At 37.2% G+C, this 19,979-nt stretch overlaps 3 protein-coding genes and 1 long non-coding RNA gene across 4 annotated transcripts; 1 reads left to right on the top strand and 3 right to left on the bottom strand.

Moving 5' to 3' along the window:
* Positions 1 to 51: 51 nt before the first annotated feature.
* On the bottom strand, positions 52 to 5,903 carry LOC145204307 (protein CNPPD1-like). The gene is made up of 11 exons (XM_080076798.1): positions 5,334 to 5,903; positions 4,747 to 5,162; positions 4,371 to 4,473; positions 4,147 to 4,228; positions 3,669 to 3,789; positions 2,753 to 2,943; positions 2,483 to 2,600; positions 1,846 to 2,026; positions 1,160 to 1,457; positions 756 to 838; positions 52 to 423 (listed from the first exon to the last, which is right to left on the bottom strand). Exons 2-11 carry the CDS (start codon positions 4,807 to 4,809, stop codon positions 284 to 286), a joined length of 1,380 nt encoding a protein of 459 aa, XP_079932924.1. The 5' UTR covers positions 4,810 to 5,162; positions 5,334 to 5,903; the 3' UTR covers positions 52 to 283.
* On the bottom strand, positions 5,904 to 6,782 carry LOC145204560 (cyclin-dependent-like kinase 5). Its single transcript, XM_080077152.1, has one exon. It carries the CDS (start codon positions 6,780 to 6,782, stop codon positions 5,904 to 5,906), a length of 879 nt encoding a protein of 292 aa, XP_079933278.1.
* A 1,059-nt stretch (positions 6,783 to 7,841) lies between these two features.
* LOC145204513 (uncharacterized) lies at positions 7,842 to 19,113 on the top strand. Its single transcript, XM_080077103.1, has 14 exons — positions 7,842 to 8,163; positions 8,497 to 8,614; positions 8,907 to 9,037; positions 9,265 to 9,414; positions 12,244 to 12,366; positions 13,189 to 13,358; positions 14,003 to 14,172; positions 14,668 to 14,865; positions 15,473 to 15,670; positions 16,601 to 16,762; positions 17,004 to 17,157; positions 17,388 to 17,549; positions 18,025 to 18,199; positions 18,738 to 19,113. Exons 1-14 carry the CDS (start codon positions 7,973 to 7,975, stop codon positions 18,859 to 18,861), a joined length of 2,226 nt encoding a protein of 741 aa, XP_079933229.1. The 5' UTR covers positions 7,842 to 7,972; the 3' UTR covers positions 18,862 to 19,113.
* LOC145204514 (uncharacterized) lies at positions 10,419 to 12,016 on the bottom strand. Its single transcript, XR_013853495.1, has 2 exons — positions 10,945 to 12,016; positions 10,419 to 10,795 (listed from the first exon to the last, which is right to left on the bottom strand). It is a non-coding gene; the product is annotated as an uncharacterized LOC145204514 (long non-coding RNA).
* Positions 19,114 to 19,979: the final 866 nt, after the last annotated feature.

Raw genomic sequence — 19,979 nt, forward strand, 5'->3', positions numbered from 1 at the left:
ACTGCTACAAATAAACTTTAAGCCTGCTTATCAACAGCTTCAAATATCACGACTGTTTCTTTACCTTTATTTCCACAAAATTCGACCTGGGAACATTCCGCAAAAAGATGGATTCACACAAAAAAAATTCTGGTAAAACACGAAACTTAGCAGGTAAAAAAGACAACTGTGTCATTTAAATCAAGTGAAATTTAAACATGTTTACTCCATAAGTGAAAAAAACTGCAGTGTAAAATTTTTGTTTAATTTAAAACGTCAAGACTAGTACAAAACATTTTGTGTGTTAGAAAACAGTAGTACGGCCGGGTCGAAGGAAAGCAAACTTGTTATTAGGTTCGAGTTTGTTGTGTAAATAATACTGTGGTTGAAATCGATCATTTTTATTATGTGTATGCTGTGGAGGTGCATGTTTCTTTCGGTTGTCTGTAAAGTAAAAAGGTATTCGTAAATGCTGCTAAAACAATTCAACACAGTAAAATGTGACCATCCCTATAAGAGTTACATATACAACAGTATATGCGGATCTATTCATAAGTTTAATGATAAAAATAACAGCCCAAATTGACATAAAAAGTATAATGCTTTATTATTCAAACGTTTCGGCAAATGAGGTACATATATATTTCACAACGCCACCTATAAATGGATGCTGGAGGTGATAACATTTGACACAAATTATAATATAGGCCATGTTACTGCATACATACATCAAAGGCCTTGTGAGATATGTATCTGTTCTAAATATTTTAACCCACCTTGCTCGGTAAAACAGATGTTGGTGTAATCGTATCTCGTATCACAACAAGAATGGCAGGCGAGATCAGGTTTCGAAGTTTGTCTGTGAAAAAATAACGGTTAGCCTTAACTTAACTGAAAAGTGGGTGATTTTAAAACTGTTTTCGCAATGTACAATTAAAAATTGCAGTTGCAAATTGGGCAGCCTTATATCTGTGTATTTCGGTAGTTTTTTATTTGGGACCTGAGACCCATTACTGGGAATAGTTGCTCACTCAACAAGGCCATGGAACATTAGGTAATCTGCACTTACAGCAACAACTACTGGGGTGCCTGAAATCATTGGTGACTTTTTGGTGTTTTTACAAGGAAATATAATATGAATCATGAGTTTTATGCTATGAACGATAAAACACACACTTACTTCATAGAATTGCAGTCAAAGCATTTTCTACAGCATGGGCAGACTTCATTTCGTTCCAGTTCAGTTTCGTGACAACCAGCAGTTACATTGGCCAGGAAAAGTACAGTTTCCACCATAGACATCATACCCATCTGTCCAATGGAGTTTTCATCACCAGGTGGGGCTACAGAGCTTACTTCTGACCAAATTTTAGGTTGAGGGTTTCTTGCAACGACATCCAGGCTTGGAAGTTCCACTGAAATTGGTTTTCTTTCAACTTCTTGTGCGACAACTTGTTCAGTTTCATTTGTGTCAGTTTCTGTAAAGCATCGAGACAGCAATAGTTAAAATGTTCTTGAATATTAAAGTTACTGAAGATAATCTGAATAAAACATCACAACTGAGTAGAATTTAGATCCATAAAGAAAGATATGAAACAATGCAGAATGCAAATATATACATTAGCTAAAACATTTGAAGATTTTCTGAAGCTTACATTCACGCTGGGATTACTTTGTCAAGTGAATAAAAAAAGTGAATAAAAAGCAGCATAGTATGATAAAATTTTTGATATATTGCTGCTTGGTTTGTGAACGGCAAAAAAAATTCCCTTTTGTCCCCTACAACATTTTATACATACGTGAGTTATGAAGCCTCATTGACAAGCATTTAACAGTAACCCCAAGGTAACAACTCGCAATATTCACCAGTGTAATTCCTTCTGTGGTAATTTATTTGTGGTCCAACAAATTGTGTAGGTTTGTATTCCATCACATTGAGATGGTGACAGTGGAATTGACCGGAGCTAATCTGAGTCGACTGCATCATGAGGTAAGTTCCAGCAGCTAGGAAGATGCCAGTGTACAAGGCAACACAAGCACACAACACCTGTTAAAGTAATTAACATCTTAGCATGTGTGTTGTAGACTGATTAGGATAGCCAAGTATATGACTTAAGCAAAGTCTGTATTTACGTACCTTTATGTAAGATTTTTTTATTACTATTTAATCATGTCTGAAAATAAGTTTGTTTCACAGAATTAGTTGACATAACTGTTAAACCATGTGATACCAAATTGTAAAATATATAATAACGTTGTGAAAGCATTAAGCCAATAACTGATATTCTACAGACAGTACCCTGTTACTCTTGGCAAACTGGAGTGCCCTTAGATGGAGGTCAATACCGTTTATCTCTTGTCACCAGCTGCAGTGATAAGAGTTTATAGGTCAAAACAGTGTGCACTGTCTGCAGCTTATGATAAAGTTATGACTAAATATTTGGAATATTGTTTGTACAGCAACAGCGGCAACAAATGCAGTTAATTGAATAATGTTCATTACCTTTACAAGCAGATAAATTTGTTGGTGAATGTGGTCGTTTAGTTTGTCACAACACAACAAACATTGCACATCGGTGTATGTAAACCATCCGCGAGCAAATCCCTGCTTTGTCGCAATCCTGAAGTTGAACACAACAAAATGTCAGATTGGCAGCAAGAAAAATTCCAATGGAGTATATTTAAACATAGAATATTACCATTAACCAACAGCAATAAACTGCAAAAACATTTATGCTCGAACCCCAAAGTATTGTGATATTCTTAGTTTTACCTCATTTCGTTGATATATAGCATCCTCCGAAATTCCGGTTGCCGAACCAAAACTCTCCAATCTATAGCTTTGAGGAAATCCGCTTCTAAGTCATTCACATAATCCACGTCAACTAATCCCGATGCTGCCCATTCGTCATTGAAAACTTCATCATCTAATCCTTCATCTTGCAAGTATTTGGATGCGATCATCTAAATACATATGTGGTACAGTTGAAGGAATATTGCATGTTAAATAATACAACTACCGTTTAAGTTAGGTAATTACACTATGAGACATGCCTGAGAAGTCTATATAAAACACAAGTAGTCCAACCCTTTGTTCTGCTATAGAGCCTAATGGGAGTCATTTTGTGTCCAAATGAATACAAATGGGTATAGTGACAATATTAAATTGTCTGATTTTAAAAAACTGGTGGGTTTTAACGCAAATTTGATGGGCCAAATCGAATAAAACTTTTGGGTTCTAACATTTGAGCATGATAATGTACGCTGAATGCAAATATTTAAAGTTACATGAAAAAAGGGAATTTAGCTTGTAATATTACGTTAAAATGTTAGAACTCGAAATTTTTATTCAATTTTGCGAATCAAATTTGCGTTTAAGCTCTACAGTTTGTCAAAATCAGACAATTTATGTGCTATTTTCTTATACTCACTGTATCATTTTGGACACAAAATTGCTTCATAGGCTTTAGTGCATAAGAATAGGTTGGACAACTTGTGTTTTATTTAGACTTTGGCCTGAGAAAGACAGCTACTTACTGTATTCAAAAATTTAAATCAAGAAACAAACATTCATAGAGGGTACTTCTATGAATCAATATTTAGTATCAGTATTTATTTATCCCATACATGACATGCATGTATTACATGTACAAACTATTTATTGTGAAACTGTAGACACAAATAGTTACCATGGAGATAAGAAAGAGGTCAGAGGACGAGATCTTCTGAAGATAAGTTGGATTCCGGTGAGCAAGTCGTTCGATGTAGATCATTCCGAGGAGGAGAGAGCAAGGGGAGATGCAAGCATCCCTAAAACACACAAGGGGAAATATTAACAATAACATTCAGATTAATCCATATTAAGTGTTGATTTGATACTAAGCTTGTAAAAGCATAGAGCCAATAAATGATAAGCTGCAGACAGTGCATGGCTACACTAGCCAATATCCGATCTCTCGTCACCAGCTGCACTGATGAGACCTTATAAGTCAAAACAGTGTGCACCACATACTAAGCTTATTATCCACAATTTGCAACTGGATTTATATTATTAAACAAACATAAAATCCTAATTTAATGATGCAAGCAATATCCTTTCTTCTTGCATCCAAGGATTAAAATGTGTTTTATAATGAGAAAGAATTTTTAGATGCTAAAATGTCTTACCTTGCCACCCTGGAAGCATAGCGATGTCCCAACTTGCCAAATGAGGATGGAGCAGCTTTCCGAAAACTTTCAACAGCTTCTCCTGGAAAAGAATAGAAATCATAAACATTGACACAAACTGTTCAGATGTGAACGAGAATGATTACACAAACACAGTAATTTTTTTGGTAATAGTTGTATTCAATTATAATATATATAAACAGCATTATCACATCTCCACTTACTTGTGAGTGGAAATGATAAAGTGTCCTTAGCCGGTTTCTTGTGGGGTGCGTAATAAAATGTTTTCTTGAGTTTGTCCGATAAATCATCGTGATCAAATAATTTCTGGAACAGAAACAACAGTTTGTTTCGTAAAAAGAGATTTTGAAAATGCCCAAGTTTGTACAACTTTGAAGACATAAAGATTTGCTGTCTCATTTGATAAAGTTATTTTAACACAACATCCGACACATTGGATCATTACATGACATTATTGTTGCTAGTTAAAGGTCATTATGATGTCACTATGGTGAAATTGTATGATTGAGTTTTAAGTTGACTATGGCATACTGAGCTTTGATAATTTCAACTTTGTGCAATAAGGCTACATGTACTTACATTATCTTCTAAACAATTATTTTCAGAATTTGCCAATAAATCCTCCATATCTTGCCAATCCATTTCCCCCACACACCTTATAACTACACACACCCAAAAATTACACAAACCCTACAAACAAAACAACAACTAAATAGCTATAAGTCATCAACATCATATGCAGATTGCTACCAACAAGTTAATTTCACATCTCTGAAAGTAAACCACTTTGCACTTAGTATTGTTATGTTTAGTTTTGGTTGCATGCAGAAGTCATGTCTTCAACTGCAATATTGATATGTTTAAATATAGGGCTATTGTTGCATGCAGAAGTGAAGTGGTGACATCAATAATCTGCATATATGCAAATGTGAAGCCTTGTGCGAACTTGTGGACTGTCTCAAGTCATTGTGAAGATGCTTTGCACACAGTTAGACCTGCAAAGAAAGGGACCATGATAAAACTGCATTAATGTATTCATTTGCCAGATTGTTATGTGCTAATGTAACCGACATCCTCTTGTCTACAGGATGTGCAACTGTAAACAACATTTGCAGTGACACATACAATAAAATCATACAAGCTAACATTGTAATGAAACAACTTACCTATTGTCACAATTCAAAGTCTTTTGAAGTTAAATCACATTGCAACAAAACTAAATTCTACTTTTAAAACAGTTTGAGTGACTTAGTTTTCTGCGCAACACAGTGAATAATCAGATTACTACATGGTTCGTCATTCAAACATATTGCACAAACAGCAGAGTGAATTTGGGTGAAAAATCAATTTAAAGAAATATGGTATTTAGAACATTTATGGTTTGAAACACTGTATATCAGTTATCTAACTGGTTGAAGACATTTTAGTAATCTTTTGTAAGCACAGTTTAAAGCACATGAGAAAAATGTTTGAAATAAAGTTAACAAACACAAGGTGTTTAGCATGAATAAAAATACGGCATCACATTAAATCTTTTTGGGCAATTTTCATTACATTTTGTGTCTGGCTATAGGCAACAATAAGCACAATAACATAAAAGTTTAAGGTTGCATAAATGCAATATTATACTATTATGTACAATTTAATAGGCAAAGCTGTTTGGTGGAGATCAAACACAAAAATGAAGTAAAATTGGCTAGCTATAATGTGTAAAATTGTAAATGTAAGTTGTTGTATTAACTCGTGTTCATGTCACCAAAATATTTATGTTCGAGTGCAGCTGCTGCTGTAAGTCTAGCTGTGGGATTAGCAACGACCAGTTGATGCAATAAATCCTGACCACTACTTGACAGTTTTGGTACAACATGAGGCCAATGTGAGTTCGGTGGATACATGGGAAAGATTTTAAAATCCGGCAATTTTGATACACCAGGCCATGATTGCTCAGTTGGTGTGCCAAGCAGTTTAAAGATCCGCTTTAATTGTTCTTCGACGTCGTTCCCAGGAAACAAAGGAATCCCTGCGTTTGAGATTTCAGCAAAAATACAACCGGCACTCCAAGTGTCGATAGTTGTGGTGTAAAGTTTTGCTCCAAACAGGACATCTGGTGGCCGATACCATAGAGTCACCACCTCTGCTGAGTAACAACGGACTGGAATTCCAAAAGAACGAGCAAGTCCAAAATCTGCAAGTTTAAGTTCGCCATGTTTGTTGATTAACAAATTTTGAGGTTTAAGATCTCTATGAAGAATATTTTGTTGGTGACAAAAAGCCAAGCCTTTTAGGAGTTGATACATGAATGACTGGACAGTCGAGGCATCAATGTCACCTCCAACGGAATCAAAGTATTTTTTCAAATCCTGTTCACAGTATTCGAACACTAGAGTCATTTTCCGCTCGCTATGCAAAACATCATGAAGCCGAACCACATTTCGATGCTTAAGTTCTTTCAGAATGCAAATTTCACGCAGAGCGGAACTTGGGACACCTTCATCATCATCATCAAGCTGAACTCGTTTTAAAGCAACAACTTCTCCTGTCTCACGATTCTTAGCTTTAAACACAGTTCCATAAGTTCCTTCACCAATTTTCTCAATCTTCTCGTACTTATGCATCTTAAACTTTTAACTTTCTGTTAAAATTAAAGTTCAAATAATGTTAAAATAAATGTACTCTATGTGAATAACATATTTTTCGGGGTTACAAAACCTGAAAAAGAAACCCAAAAATTTTAATGTACAAAACTACCCAATCTATATTTCAAATCTAATTGTAACAATACTTTTACAACTGGTCTATAAAAGATGTAATCAGGCAGGAAACAAACTGCAATTAATAAATACTTAAAAATACAACATCACAAAAACGATCAAAATCATCACAAAACGGAAACGTCACGGAACAATGGCGCAATCCGATCGCTCATTGCGCAAATAAAATTGTCGAATGATCGTAATAAAAAAGTACGATTTTCACTTAAAAAAAAGTTTTATCGTTAAAAGTTTTATCATATTAACTGAATGGAGGTATTTTGTGTTTTTTTTTTGAGAAAAATTAAATCTTGTTTTGGAACTGTAGAACGATACCAGCCTTTTTTAAAAAAAATATCGAAAAAAGCTTCTTGAGAGACATTTTGCTGAGAAACATACAGTTTTTAAGTCAGCTGTGAACAATATCAAAGCAGTTTTATCAAAAAATTGTGCCTACGCAGGTGTACTTGCATTTTCCAAAGCGCCTTCGGACACCACATTATTTGTAGTGACTGACACAAAATACACAAAAACCTGAATTCTCATGAGTTTGTCCAATAAATTTGGTGATTTTTATGTTGACAAAACATAAGTTTTTGGTGTAAAGTTTACAACGTGGAGCGTGCTTGTAACATTATCCATCAGAAGCTTTTGTTGCCAACAACGCTTTGTGTTCATTGTGTTCTCCTGCCCTTTAAACCGCCCCAGATCTTTTGTCAACAGTTGCGGAGCTTTTTGTTGAATTATGTATTGAATATTCTATATATTCAGACTGGTGGCATTTCAGCGAGCACTTGAATCGCTCTAAAGCAAATGTTTTCGGAGCTAACAGTCAAAGTCGTATAAGTGTCGGTCGAAACGTCGCAAACAGATGGTTGTTATTTGTTTAACACGCGCAATGTTATCATGATTTAAGATCTAGATCTAGTGTGTTCCTTTCACACGACAGTTGGCTTTACATTTCAAACAAAATTGTGTTCTGCTTTTTGTATTCAGAAGGCTATGGTCTACTAACAGTTAGTAGCAAGATAAAGATACTGTAGAAGTGACAAGAAATGAAAAGTTTTAGCTTAAATTCGGAGGATGACCTTCGGGGTCAAATGTATCGAGGCCCCAGAGGTCGTTTGACCTTGAATTTGTCCGATCACGGACTACACGAACTGCCAAAAGCTGTTTGTCGAATTACTGAGCTTCAGTGTTTGTTGATCAATGACAACAAGTTAAAGGAATTGCCTGAAGAAATTGGGTAAGACTTATAATCTACAGATCACTTCCATCACCAAGTAAACGGTGATACCTAACTATAAAAGCATTTCTTGATAAACTTTTTAAATGTATTTCTGCGTTGTTACCTCAATTGTACTTAGTTCGAGTAAATATAGTGTAGTGGCTTTGTTGTTTAAAGCTTTTTAATAACGAATACCATTTAAACAAAAGCAAAGCAGATCACCATTCAACTTTTGGACCGACATATGAATACCTGAATTTCATAGCGTTTGGAACTATAGTGTATTCTATACTGTTTGTCGAACCCAGTTAGTATCTCGTACAACATCGTGAATGTTTTATTTGTTTCCAGGGAGTTATTGTGTCTCCAAGCTCTTGCATGCAGACGTAACCGACTAACGCGTTTGCCAGAATCACTTTGTAATCTTAAGTACCTGGAGTATCTTGAATGCAGCGACAATCAAATTGAGGTATAACTTATACGCAGTGGCGGAATTTCAATTTTTTGTCAGCCGGTTCTATCACAAAAGTCATATTTTTCAGCCGGTTCAATCACAAAAGTCACATTTTATCAGCCGGTTCTGTTACAAAAGTCCATTGGCAGTCCCCAGTAATGCTAACCGGTTCGCTGGTCTCATAAAGTTTCGTGAGACGGTTCTATAGAACCGGTGCGAACTGGCTGAATTCTACCACTTCTTACACGATATATACTAAGCCAGCAGCCTCAAAACCTTCACACCATGCCCTGTTTCCTATTCACAGTCGCTACCATCAAACTTTTCGCGGCTGAACAACCTTGTCCAGTTTTTCTGCAACAGAAACCGACTTGATGAGATTCCGCTCACTCTCAGCAGCTGGTGGAGACTCCAGGTCCTCGGGTTAAACGGAAACAGGTATGAACAAACAAGCTTGGAGAAACCTAAGTTTTGCTTAGTGTTAATTGGGTGTTACCGTACAACTTTGATATAACCTTCTGTGCTGTATAATTTTGCGAAATTCCAACGACGGCAAAAGTAGTGTGCCCAAATGTCTGATAACGAAAATGTTGCGTTCCAAAAAAAATATGTTATAGGACAAATATGTTAAACCCATTAAATTTTCACTTTTTTTGCACCACCAGAATCAAAACAGTTCCTTATGAGGTAACTGCTTTCAAGGAGCATCTGACGATTCTCGGTCTCAGCAACAACCAGATTTCGATTTTTCCAAACTCGATTTTATCTCTGACCAAACTACAACGGCTCGGGTTGTCAGGAAACAACTTGTCAAGGTTTGTGTTTGACATGTTTGGAAGTTTCTCACATTAACTTTACGTCAAGTTTTCTGACAGACATTAGCGAAAAATGACAGTAACAGTATTAAGCTGACAGATTCAGCGCAATCAAATCAGTCTAATTTATGTCAATATATGTAACTGGAATCGTCTGCTGAACATCCTTGGATCAGGACGATATTGTGTTAGTACATCTTTATGACAGTAAAGTTAACGCTCTGTTGATTCGAATCGGTTCTATAGAATGAAAGGAAGCAAACTGCAGAATTTTACGTCCAATATACTATACCAGTGGTTCCCAAACTTTTTCATATTTTTTTCAAAACGGTCCCTTTGCCATTATTTCGAGGGCTCGCGGCCCTTAAGCCTAAATGTGTATTTCATAAAAACGAAGTTGATTGCAGGATTTTAGCTAGTTATGCAAAATTGAGCATAACAATCATCCAAAGACAGCATGTGACATCACAAACAGGACAAAAACATTACGATTGTGCGCGAACAATGGCATTTTTGATAGTTGTCATTCAATAAAGGCCATTGATTAGCAATGGAGACAGTCGATTCTCAATTCTACTTTCATTTAAACTTATTTAGTGGCACAAACTGACGCCAAATAAGATTATAGAATTACTTCAACCGCTTCGCGGTCCCCCCAAAATTGCCTCACGGACCCCTAAAGGACCGCGGACCCCAGTTTGGGAACCGCTGTACTATACGCTTTCCGTGCATCACAGTATGTCAGGCTCATTGAAGGCCTTATACCGAATCAGCCCCCAGTCGGAAATTTTAGTGCGGGCCTTAGTCGAAATATCTTTGAGTTTAGTATGGCCCATAACTTGCTTATCGGAGATACCCCATAGATTTATCACTGGCGGGAGACAGGAAAGGTAACATCGGCCCATGTTAGATTATCGCTGATTCCCCTAGGTAGGGTATAATATATGGGCCTAACGTGGAAGTAGCCTGGCCAAACTTATCCCTACTTTAAACCAAATGCAAAATTCCAGCAACAATTATTTATTGTCATTGTACTTACGCGCACTTAGTCAGGGTAAGTTGGGGAACGATATAATAAACAAACGAACAGTTTAAACGGCAGGTTGGGGCAAAAGTCGTTTAGGCTGCATTTTGTATTTTTGTCAGATGCAACCTTTGCCCCAAACCTGAATTTCATTCCATGTCATCGCAGTCTTTACATGGTATTGTGTCCGTACTGGTGTTGCTGTCACTCTCACTTGCTGAGTTTTCTATTTCTTTTCTCTTTTTTCTTCTCTCCTCTCGCCCCCCATTCCAATCTCCAACACCAGCCAGAGAAACTATAACTTCATTCCGATTTTGTCAATTGTTGCATCCTTGTAAGATGTTAATTGCAATACTCCTAAAAAAAATTATGGTTGGATGAATGAACCCAACTACACGTACAGTACAAATATTCCAAAGTGAAATGACATTGCAGTTAAGTTCGCATTTATTGTAGTAATTCACATTTTGGAGTCATTAAACATATATATATATAAAGTGACTCACCAATAATCGTCAACACGACAATAAACGTCTTTTATAATACAACCGACGCAGCACCTTGCTCCACGGAAGTCAGCAACGAAAAGAACTAAACCACGTTGCGTTATCACACAAAACTGGCAGTCGATTATTACGTCACACAACGGAATAGATTACAACACAAGTTGTACTGAGGAAATGCGGGAATCAATAGAGATCGGCAATTACTGGCAAATAAGATGTAACATATACAGAGTAAGTTGGAAAAATGTAAATATTATCTTGCAAGCAGTTAACGTGGCCTACATCTAAAAGATTTTTACATATGTCATTATACATTCCACAAACCTGCTGTCTTATGGGTTGTTTCATGAAGCAATGTATTTCACAAACTTTAAATAATACCTAGAGTCTAAACAAATACACGTATTGATGTATTTGATGCACTAACGGACTTCAAACAACTTAAATCCACCTAAACATAACTGGACTCACAGCGACGAAACCAGCCAACAATATTAAAATATTTCGCATAGTTTGTGCATTGTATGTTTCAACAACGAAAAAATGTGTACAGCGAGTGTAAAAAACGCTCTATTGATAATTTATATGCTCACGCGTTTTATGTATAGGGTATTAGTTATGTAGGCTAGATACAAATTTAAACTTATTTAAACAGTAAATTTGATGTAAAGTCATTGATTTGGCAATAACAAAAGATTCCGAAAATACCATCGGCACTTCCACGATTTACCCAAGGGTTATCGCAGATAATCATAGTAACAGTTTTTCACAAGATTAACATAGTTTGCAATAACATGAATTAAAATGTTGTTTACTTGTTAAAACATCGTCTCCACAACCTCAAATAAAAAAAATGTGTAAGAACACTCATCTGAGATAATCTAAGATAAACCACTGCTAATTCGAACAGTGACCCAAATCCCTAGTTTGGCCCGGGGATAACTCCGAGATATTTTCTGACTGGGCCCGCGGTCACCAAGCATTTACCAGCAGGATTCGTTATGGCGCCTTCAATGGACCTGGGCGTACTGTGATTTATATATGAGTGTGCCATGATTGTTTGTCTGCATAGACGCTTCATGCCTGATATCCCAGTTGTCAACTTATGTTCATCTTAAGCTTCCTGTGCATATTTTACAACAGATTTCGTATCTTAACGAACCGTATCTTAGCTGACAAGTTCAGCATACGCAAAATCAGCCTGCCGTGTATTTCTTATTACAAACCACTGCGGATATCGATTTCGTAAAAATATGGCATCTTTAGTTTTTATCCAAATAGAATTCGTATCGTTCACAGTTTACCATCCTCCATTGGCAAGCTGCAATGTCTGAAGGATTTGAGGCTGGACGATAACAAGATTCGATTGCTTCCCGCTCAACTTTATACTTTGCAACGTTTGGAAGAACTCGCTTTGTCAAGGTAAACTAATCAAGTTCGATTGTTGTGTGTGCAAAAGGCCGGGACTTATTACACTAAACAACGCTCCGTATTTGCATTAAGTTGGTTTGATAGAGAGTTAAACACATTTAAATAGCACAACTAAATGTAAAGACAAAAGAAAAAGTTCATTGGTCCAATCAACTAAACCAGTGGTTCTTAACCTTTTTGGTGTGGTTTCCCACTAAAGTCAATCACCAACTTTGAATTTCCCCCTCTGTTCTTTTTATAATGATGTTTTGTGCCCTACGTTAACAAAAAAAATTATTGTTTAAATGAAATAATTTTGTGGTCTGGGATTTGGTCTGGAACCCCAAAGGTATATACTGCAATCTTATTCAGTTTAAATAGTGCTTCTGTGAGAGATTAAAGTTTTTGGAATATTGAAGAGTTTCCTCTGCTTGCAATAGTCATTTATTGCATCACAATCAACAAAAGGAAAGGCCTTTATTCGCGCACAATAGCAAAGTCATTGATACTTTTAGACATGTCTGTGATGTAACAAACGGCCTTGGATTTTTATGCATCTTGTAAAACTAGAAAATTAATCTAACATGTTGTTGCGGAAAAATTTTAGGAAAGTAACTTTCAACGATTAATTCAAAGCCGGGTTCCATCCTCGGGGCCCCGAGTTTGCTTACCAGACTTACATAATTTCCCTCTGAAAACATTAAATCTCCCACTAGTGGGAAATTTCCCACCGGTTAAGAACCACTGAACTAAACTAAAGAATAAATGTTCGTTACCCAAACACAGGAAAACACTAACGTCACAAATTAAAATAAATTAGTTTTTTTTTCACAGAAACAAGTTACGCCGCCTTTATCCCGACATCGCTAACCTCACATCGCTTCGGTCAATCGGTGTGAATCAAAACTTCCTCGGCTCCTTGCCTCCCGAAGTCGGAAACTTTAAAAATCTCGAAATTCTCGGCTTGGAAGCAAACCGCCTAAAATCGCTTCCACCAGAAATAGGTCAGTGTTATTGATTCATGAAATGAATAAAAATAGCAATTGACAACAATTAGGCCGAATCAAATTAAGTTCTAAAGAAAAATCTTTCGCAATTGGCAAGATAAAAACTATTCGGTCGCTAAAAATTTCCGATTCAACTTTTTTCACATTGACCTATAGGTATACTTTAAACTAAAAAACAACATAAAAACAGAAAAATAAGTAAAAATGATGAAAAACACCTAATGTTGAATCTGTCATATTTGTCCTTAGTACGTTTGCTTATTAATTTTAGCTGACGTTCGAAGAGGTTATAAATTTCGGTATAACTGGGGCCAAGAAAGATTGTTGGTAGTAACTTCTTAAAATCACTCTCCTATCTACTGATTAAGTACACCAGGCCCATTAAAGGCGTGTGCCGAATCAGCAGGTTACCCAAGCATGCACCACCAAGGCACAGGCTAGAAAAATCTAGTCTGTGGTGGGATTCGAACCCGCGACATGAGTCTTTCCGGGAATCGCGCTCTACCAACTGAGCTACACAGGCTCAGTGGTGAACCCACCAAAAGCTGAATCACGAACACCTATCTCCTGAAGTTTAATTTAATTTATTTTTGTGTAAGTATTTTATACTTCGTAATAAGTATTTGTACCTTTATCGCCAGGCAAGATTTCATCACTCAAGGAGCTTTACATTGGATCAAACTGCTTCAAAGACTTCGGTAGTCTTCCACATACTTTATCCAGACTTCGCAACTTAACAGTTTTCAACGCGGAAAAGAATAAAGTCGCAACCCTTCCAGTAGAAATTAAAACTTTGAAACGTTTAACTGAGGTAAACTGGTTTTTGAAAATAATTTTGTAAACAATAGCGCTTTGTTACAGAACAATTGATAACTGGCAGCAGAATGAATTTTGGCTTAAAAAATTTTATTGGTGTGAATTTGGAATTAAAAGTTTTTATTGGTAAAATATGTTCCGTGTGCGACTCCGTAAAAGTAACGATGGTTCCGACCGTCCCAAGGTGGGTTACGTTTTTGTCGAATTCGCAGGAAATACATCGTGTTTGCTAAAAAACAGATAAAATGTTATAAAAACTATTAATAAACTATTTACGAGTTACGACAAGCAAATAAACGGTTTTGAAAACTTTGCAAGCCAGTTTTTGGGTCTTAAAGGCTCCAGTAGGAAAAGGTGCTCACCAACCCCGCTTTATCTTATTGCAATATTTTCTAAATAGTAGAAAACTTTAGTGTGCAATAATACATTTCAGCCCTGTCTGTTAATGTTGCCAAGCAAAACTTAATTAAAACCAGTTCGTTTTTCACAGGTGAAACTTTCTGACAACATTTTGAGCAGCTTGCCACCCGGTGTGTGCGCCCTTGTCGACATTCACCAACTTGACCTTGACAACAATGACCTTTCAACCCTGCCGCGTGACCTTCACAAGCTTACATCACTGCGCAAGTTGCTGCTGCAACGAAATCGCTTCAACGAGTTCCCGCCCTCGCTATGTCACGTGACTCAGGTAAAACGAAACAAGATTTCACAAATATGTTTTTTTTTTAATTTTAACGATTTGACTTGCATAGTAATGCAGATCACAGTGTTTTTCTTTCATCCCAAAATCATTGTGTATCTAATGCATTCTTGATGTCGCTTAACCTTAGATTTCTCCCCTAGAACTACTTGTATTTTAAACTTAACCAGAATCACCCAGCTCGTTGCTTGGTAGATGAAGACTATAATGGACCTTAAATCTATTGATTTATGTTAAAGAAAAACATTAAGTCATTCGTCCACAAGAATGTAAGATATATAATCTTTTCGAAGAAAATACTAATGATGCTGTTAAGGCGAAATAAATATGTATCACAATCTTAAGGACGCATGACCCAACTATTTTCACGAACTTAAATCTCCAGCAGCTGCCTTCTGTTCGTGGTTGTGTCGATGGCATGGACCACTAACGTTTCGATAAAACAGCATGGTTGTTGTTTGTTGACGCAATATAGGACTAGCTAATTATAAAGTTGAGCACAACGTAAAATTTCGGGTATACATTTACTTTTACAACCCCAAAACAACTAAACAATACAACTTTAAAGTTTTCATGAGTTGTCTTACATTTATAGATCGAAGAGATCGACTTATCTGAGAATTCTCTGCTCGAAATTCCTCGCGAATGTTTCTACTTAAAGCGACTGACGTCACTGAACTTGAGCAAGAACAAATTTGGGGAATTCCCTCCGGAAGTTTGTTCGATTCCGAATCTGCAGGAACTCTCGATGGCGGGAAATCACCTGAGGGAGATACCCTACGAGTTTAAACTGGTTAGTAAACACCAAAGTATATATAAAACACAAGTAGTCCAACCCATTGTTACGCGAAATAGCCGCATGGACGCCATTTTGTGTCCAAATTAATACAGCAGATATAGGGAAAAACACATAAAATGTCTGATTTTTACAAACTGGTGGGCTTTAACGCCAATTTGATAGGCAAAATCAAATAAAACTTTTGGGTTCTAACATTTGAGTGTCATAATGCTCGCTGAATGCAAATATTTAAAGTTTACATGAAAATTTGGCGGCCAAAATTATATGAAAAACATCAATTTAGCTTTTGATATTGCGTTGAAATGTTAGAACCCCAAATTTTTATTCAATTTGGCGAATTAAATTTGCGTCTAAGCTATCCAATTTGTAAAAATCAGACAATTTATGTGTTATTTTTCTTTCCGTGCTGTGTCATTTTGGACACAAAATGGCTCCATTGGCTTTATTGCGTAACAATAGGTTGGACAACTTGTGTTTTATATAGACTTTGGTAAACACATTATCAACAAAGCATGATCGCATCAGGGCTGATCCCAGTTATGTATTTATTTTCATTTTAACTGATTACTGCTGGTCAAACTGGCGATCCCCTACTACGAAGCTGATATGTTCAGCATACGAGGCAGGCAACGGTGCTTGTGATTCGACTTTCAGTGGATTCTCCACTGAGCCAGTGTAGCTCAGTTGGTAGAAGTCCCGGAAAAGCTCCTGTCGTGGCTTTGAATCCCACCGCATAGATTTCTTCTCGCCTGTAACTTGCCAGCATATGGAAATGCTTGGGAGACCGGCCTAATTAACGCCTTTATTGGGTGTACTGTCATTAATGTATCGGTGTGACGTGGTCGCTGGTCTGCATGAACGCTTCAGGATCTCAGTAATGAAAAATATCCTTGCATAATTTGTCATATTTTTACTTTTTTGCAGATGGAGAAACTTCAGAAACTTGATTTATCCGACAACAGGTTTGAGGAATTCCCTTTGCGAGTTTGTTTCGCAAATACTCTGATTAATCTCAAGTTTGACCAGAAGAACGGGATAAAACTGAAGATTCTGCCGGAAAATATTTCGCAGCTTACAAATTTGGAGGTTCGCTGTTTAACACAGTTGCTTACATCAAGCATTAGTTATATGGACACGTTCCACAGATTTCGCTTAAACTTGGCTTGAATGTCTAAACAACACACTCAACGCTATAATTTTCAAAACGTTTAAAGTTGGAGAAGCTACAAGTTTACAAAACATGTAATATCGGTTTCTTTGCAAAAACCCAAATTTGTCATTAATATAATTAAGTCCATTCACAAAATACTATTTCCCATATTTTCAGGATCTTTCAGTGGACGACAACAAATTGGTTGAAATTCCCGAATCGATCACAAATTGCAAAAATCTCCGACGACTTTCACTGGCTCGAAACAGCTTGGTAACTTTGCCAGGAGGAATATGTGAACTCAAGAACCTCGAGGATTTGTCACTACAAGGTGACCTTGACGTAATGTAATGACGTCGATACGGTGACGTCATATAGCAATGACGTCGAATCTGTGACGTTGCTAATTTATCCCAAAATCGAATGTAACACAGTTTAATAGATGTCATACAATTGATATTTATAGGTAAATATTTTTTTATTCTCGACCTAAACTTTGTTGTGTTTCGTTCACCACTCATGAATCAATTAAAAGCGGCACTAAATGAAGGTAAATTTCAGGAAACAGCTTGAGTGATCTCCCGGTACAGTTCGAACAACTCATCCACGTCAAACACATTGATTTATCCGGAAATCCAATGAGACGACCGCCAACTCACCTCGTGAAAGGATCAAGCCTCGGATTAATCGGTCGCTTCGTCAGAAAAGCTGAAGACAGGGAAGGTGGGAAATTTGTTGGTGCAAAAAGTTTATCGGTCGTGGGTTCGAATCCCACTGTAGGCTGTTGCATTTCTCGGCATTGCCACTCCAGAGCATTTCGTAGACCAGCAGCTTGCTTCGGTCAACGTCTTACGGAGCTCTGACCAATACTGCTTGATCATTAAATGTAAAGTAGGTGTGATACCGAATCAGCCGGTCTCCCAAGCATTTCCCATATGGCAAGGCACAGGCTAGAAATTTTTTGCCTGCGGTGGGATTCGAACCCACGACAGGAGTCTTTCCGGGACTCGCGCTCTACCAACTTCGGTTTGGCGCCTTCAATAGGGTTGGCGTGCGACGAATTATATGCGAGTGTGCCGTGATCGCTGGTCTGCAATAAAAGGGCTGATTCCAATTATGAATTTTTATCTTAATATGCAAAGAAAAGTTCTTGTTTTCAAGGAAACACAAGTTTTATCCGAGCATTCTTAAAATTTAGAAGCTCTGCTGATGAAAATGATGCAGACTACGTCACTGGAATGTCCGATCGACGATTTTCAACGACTTTGCACGAAACTGCATTTACCCAAAGAAAAGAGCGATGAGATTCTCGAGAACAGAGACTTGACAGAACATGAACAGCTGATTGAATTGTTTAAAATGTGGAGAAGCAGGTAATAAAGTAATTTGCGGAATTGAGTTAAATTGAGTTTGTTTGGCTTGATCAAAGAACACACAACAGCACAATTGCACAAATACAATCCCCTAGCCAAAATTAAAGAAAGGCTATGGAGGGCAAAAAGTGGAGGGCACAGTTGGTGGATAAAGACTGAACACGCTGCAGCTACACCGCCATACTTGATTTGGCTTTATGAAAGATTGAATCGATTTTGTTACACGCATAACTTTTTTTTCTGATGCACATAAATCTTACAAAGTTATCTGTCTAATAATTTACAATCACCACGCGAAAGAAAGTTTCAAACAGATATAGTTACTGCATAAGTTACACTGATTGGTTTAATGTTTGTAAGCATGGTGTGTATCGAACTTTCTAAACTGCATTGGTTCCATCAAAAAAGTGAAAAAATGACATTGGTTTGGTATTTCCGGCTTGGTGATTGTTCTGGTGCAATTGTGTCGCTATGTTGCCTTTCACCAAGAGAAATAAACTTATCCCAACTCAGTAGAAGCAATTATTGTGTTTTGCAGCAATCCGTGTGGAGCGCTTGAGTCTCAGGAAAAACTGCTTCGTCTCATTGACCTCGTTGACCTCCGGAATATTCACGCCCAACTCAAGTTGATGAGACTTTACTCAAAAGCCGTCAAACTCTGACGTCCAACTTATTAACACAAGTGTATCGGGGAACTGTGGAAATGTTACGTCATGTAATGTTTGTGACGTCATTACAAATTACGTTACAAGTTGTGTTTTGTTTCAAACTCAGTGCGTCATCACAAGCTTGGGTTCCTGACGTATATTTGATTTCTATACCCTGATAAAAATCGAATTTAATTAGTTTGTCAATCCTTTTACAAACCTTGTGTGAGAAAAAAGTGTCAAAATAAAATAATCCACACTCTCGAAGCTTTCAAGACATTCTTAATGCAGTTTTTAAGCGCATGCAGGAATTCCTGGGGAAACCTGTTTGCTTAAGTAGAGGTTTGGCGTACTGTGTTTTAAAGGTCGTTACCAGTGGTGGGATTCAGCCGGTTCGCACCGGTTCTATAGAACCGTCTCACGAAATTTTATGAGATCAGCGAACCGGTTAGCATTACTGGTTACTGTCAATGGACTTTGTGCAACATAACCGGCTGAAAAATATGACTTTTGTGATAGAACCAACTGACAAATCATTTGAATCCCACCACTGGATGTGCACGTTGTGGCCACACACCAGTTTATGCACAGCACAGATTTCCATGTGTCTGGGCATCACACAAACTCTCTGAATGCACTGAGAACCACTATAGGTGTGCGCGCTGTGTCACACATCAGTTTATGCACAGTATAGATATATGTGTATGGACAGACACACAAGCTCCCTGAGCACAACTATAGGCGTGGGTCCAACCATTAAACTGTCATTCAATGTGCAACACAGATTTTTGTGCCCTAAGAATATGTAAACAGAATGCAATTGTGTAGTACAGGGGTGGGGAACCTGCGGCCCGCTTGCTTTTTTAATGTGGCCCGCGTCACAATTAGTACAGCATAAAACAAAGCACAAAAAAACAATAAAATGTTTATGTACAATTATTTACTTCAAAAGACGTCGACATTTGCACATTTGGCACCAAACTGATTAAAATTGCCACACATTCAACCACTTGCTGTATTTGTGACGTAACAGTCACTCGATTTTTTCTCCTTGTAACAGATCATTTGCCATCTGGTGTTAGTTTTAAATTGATTTTAGAGCTATTAGTGTGGATCCTTGTATTGTTACATAA

The sequence above is a fragment of the Phallusia mammillata genome, chromosome 8, assembly GCF_965637545.1.
Source record: "Phallusia mammillata chromosome 8, kaPhaMamm4.hap1.1, whole genome shotgun sequence".
Classification (NCBI taxonomy): domain Eukaryota; kingdom Metazoa; phylum Chordata; class Ascidiacea; order Phlebobranchia; family Ascidiidae; genus Phallusia; species Phallusia mammillata.

Bases quoted from the DNA above. Each gene is read 5' to 3' on its own strand.
- LOC145204307 (XM_080076798.1), bottom strand. From the start codon at position 4,809: ATGGATTGGCAAGATATGGAGGATTTATTGGCAAATTCTGAAAATAAT. The intron at 3,790-4,146 runs GTAAGACATTTT...TGTGTGTTTTAG, and splicing joins TATGCTTCCAGGGTGGCAAG to GGATGCTTGCATCTCCCCTT. The intron at 2,944-3,668 runs GTAACTATTTGT...ATATGTATTTAG, and splicing joins ACCTCTTTCTTATCTCCATG to ATGATCGCATCCAAATACTT.
- LOC145204560 (XM_080077152.1), bottom strand. From the start codon at position 6,782: ATGCATAAGTACGAGAAGATTGAGAAAATTGGTGAAGGAACTTATGGA.
- LOC145204513 (XM_080077103.1), top strand. From the start codon at position 7,973: ATGAAAAGTTTTAGCTTAAATTCGGAGGATGACCTTCGGGGTCAAATG. The intron at 15,671-16,600 runs GTTAGTAAACAC...ACTTTTTTGCAG, and splicing joins TACCCTACGAGTTTAAACTG to ATGGAGAAACTTCAGAAACT. The intron at 17,550-18,024 runs GTGGGAAATTTG...CTTAAAATTTAG, and splicing joins AAAAGCTGAAGACAGGGAAG to AAGCTCTGCTGATGAAAATG.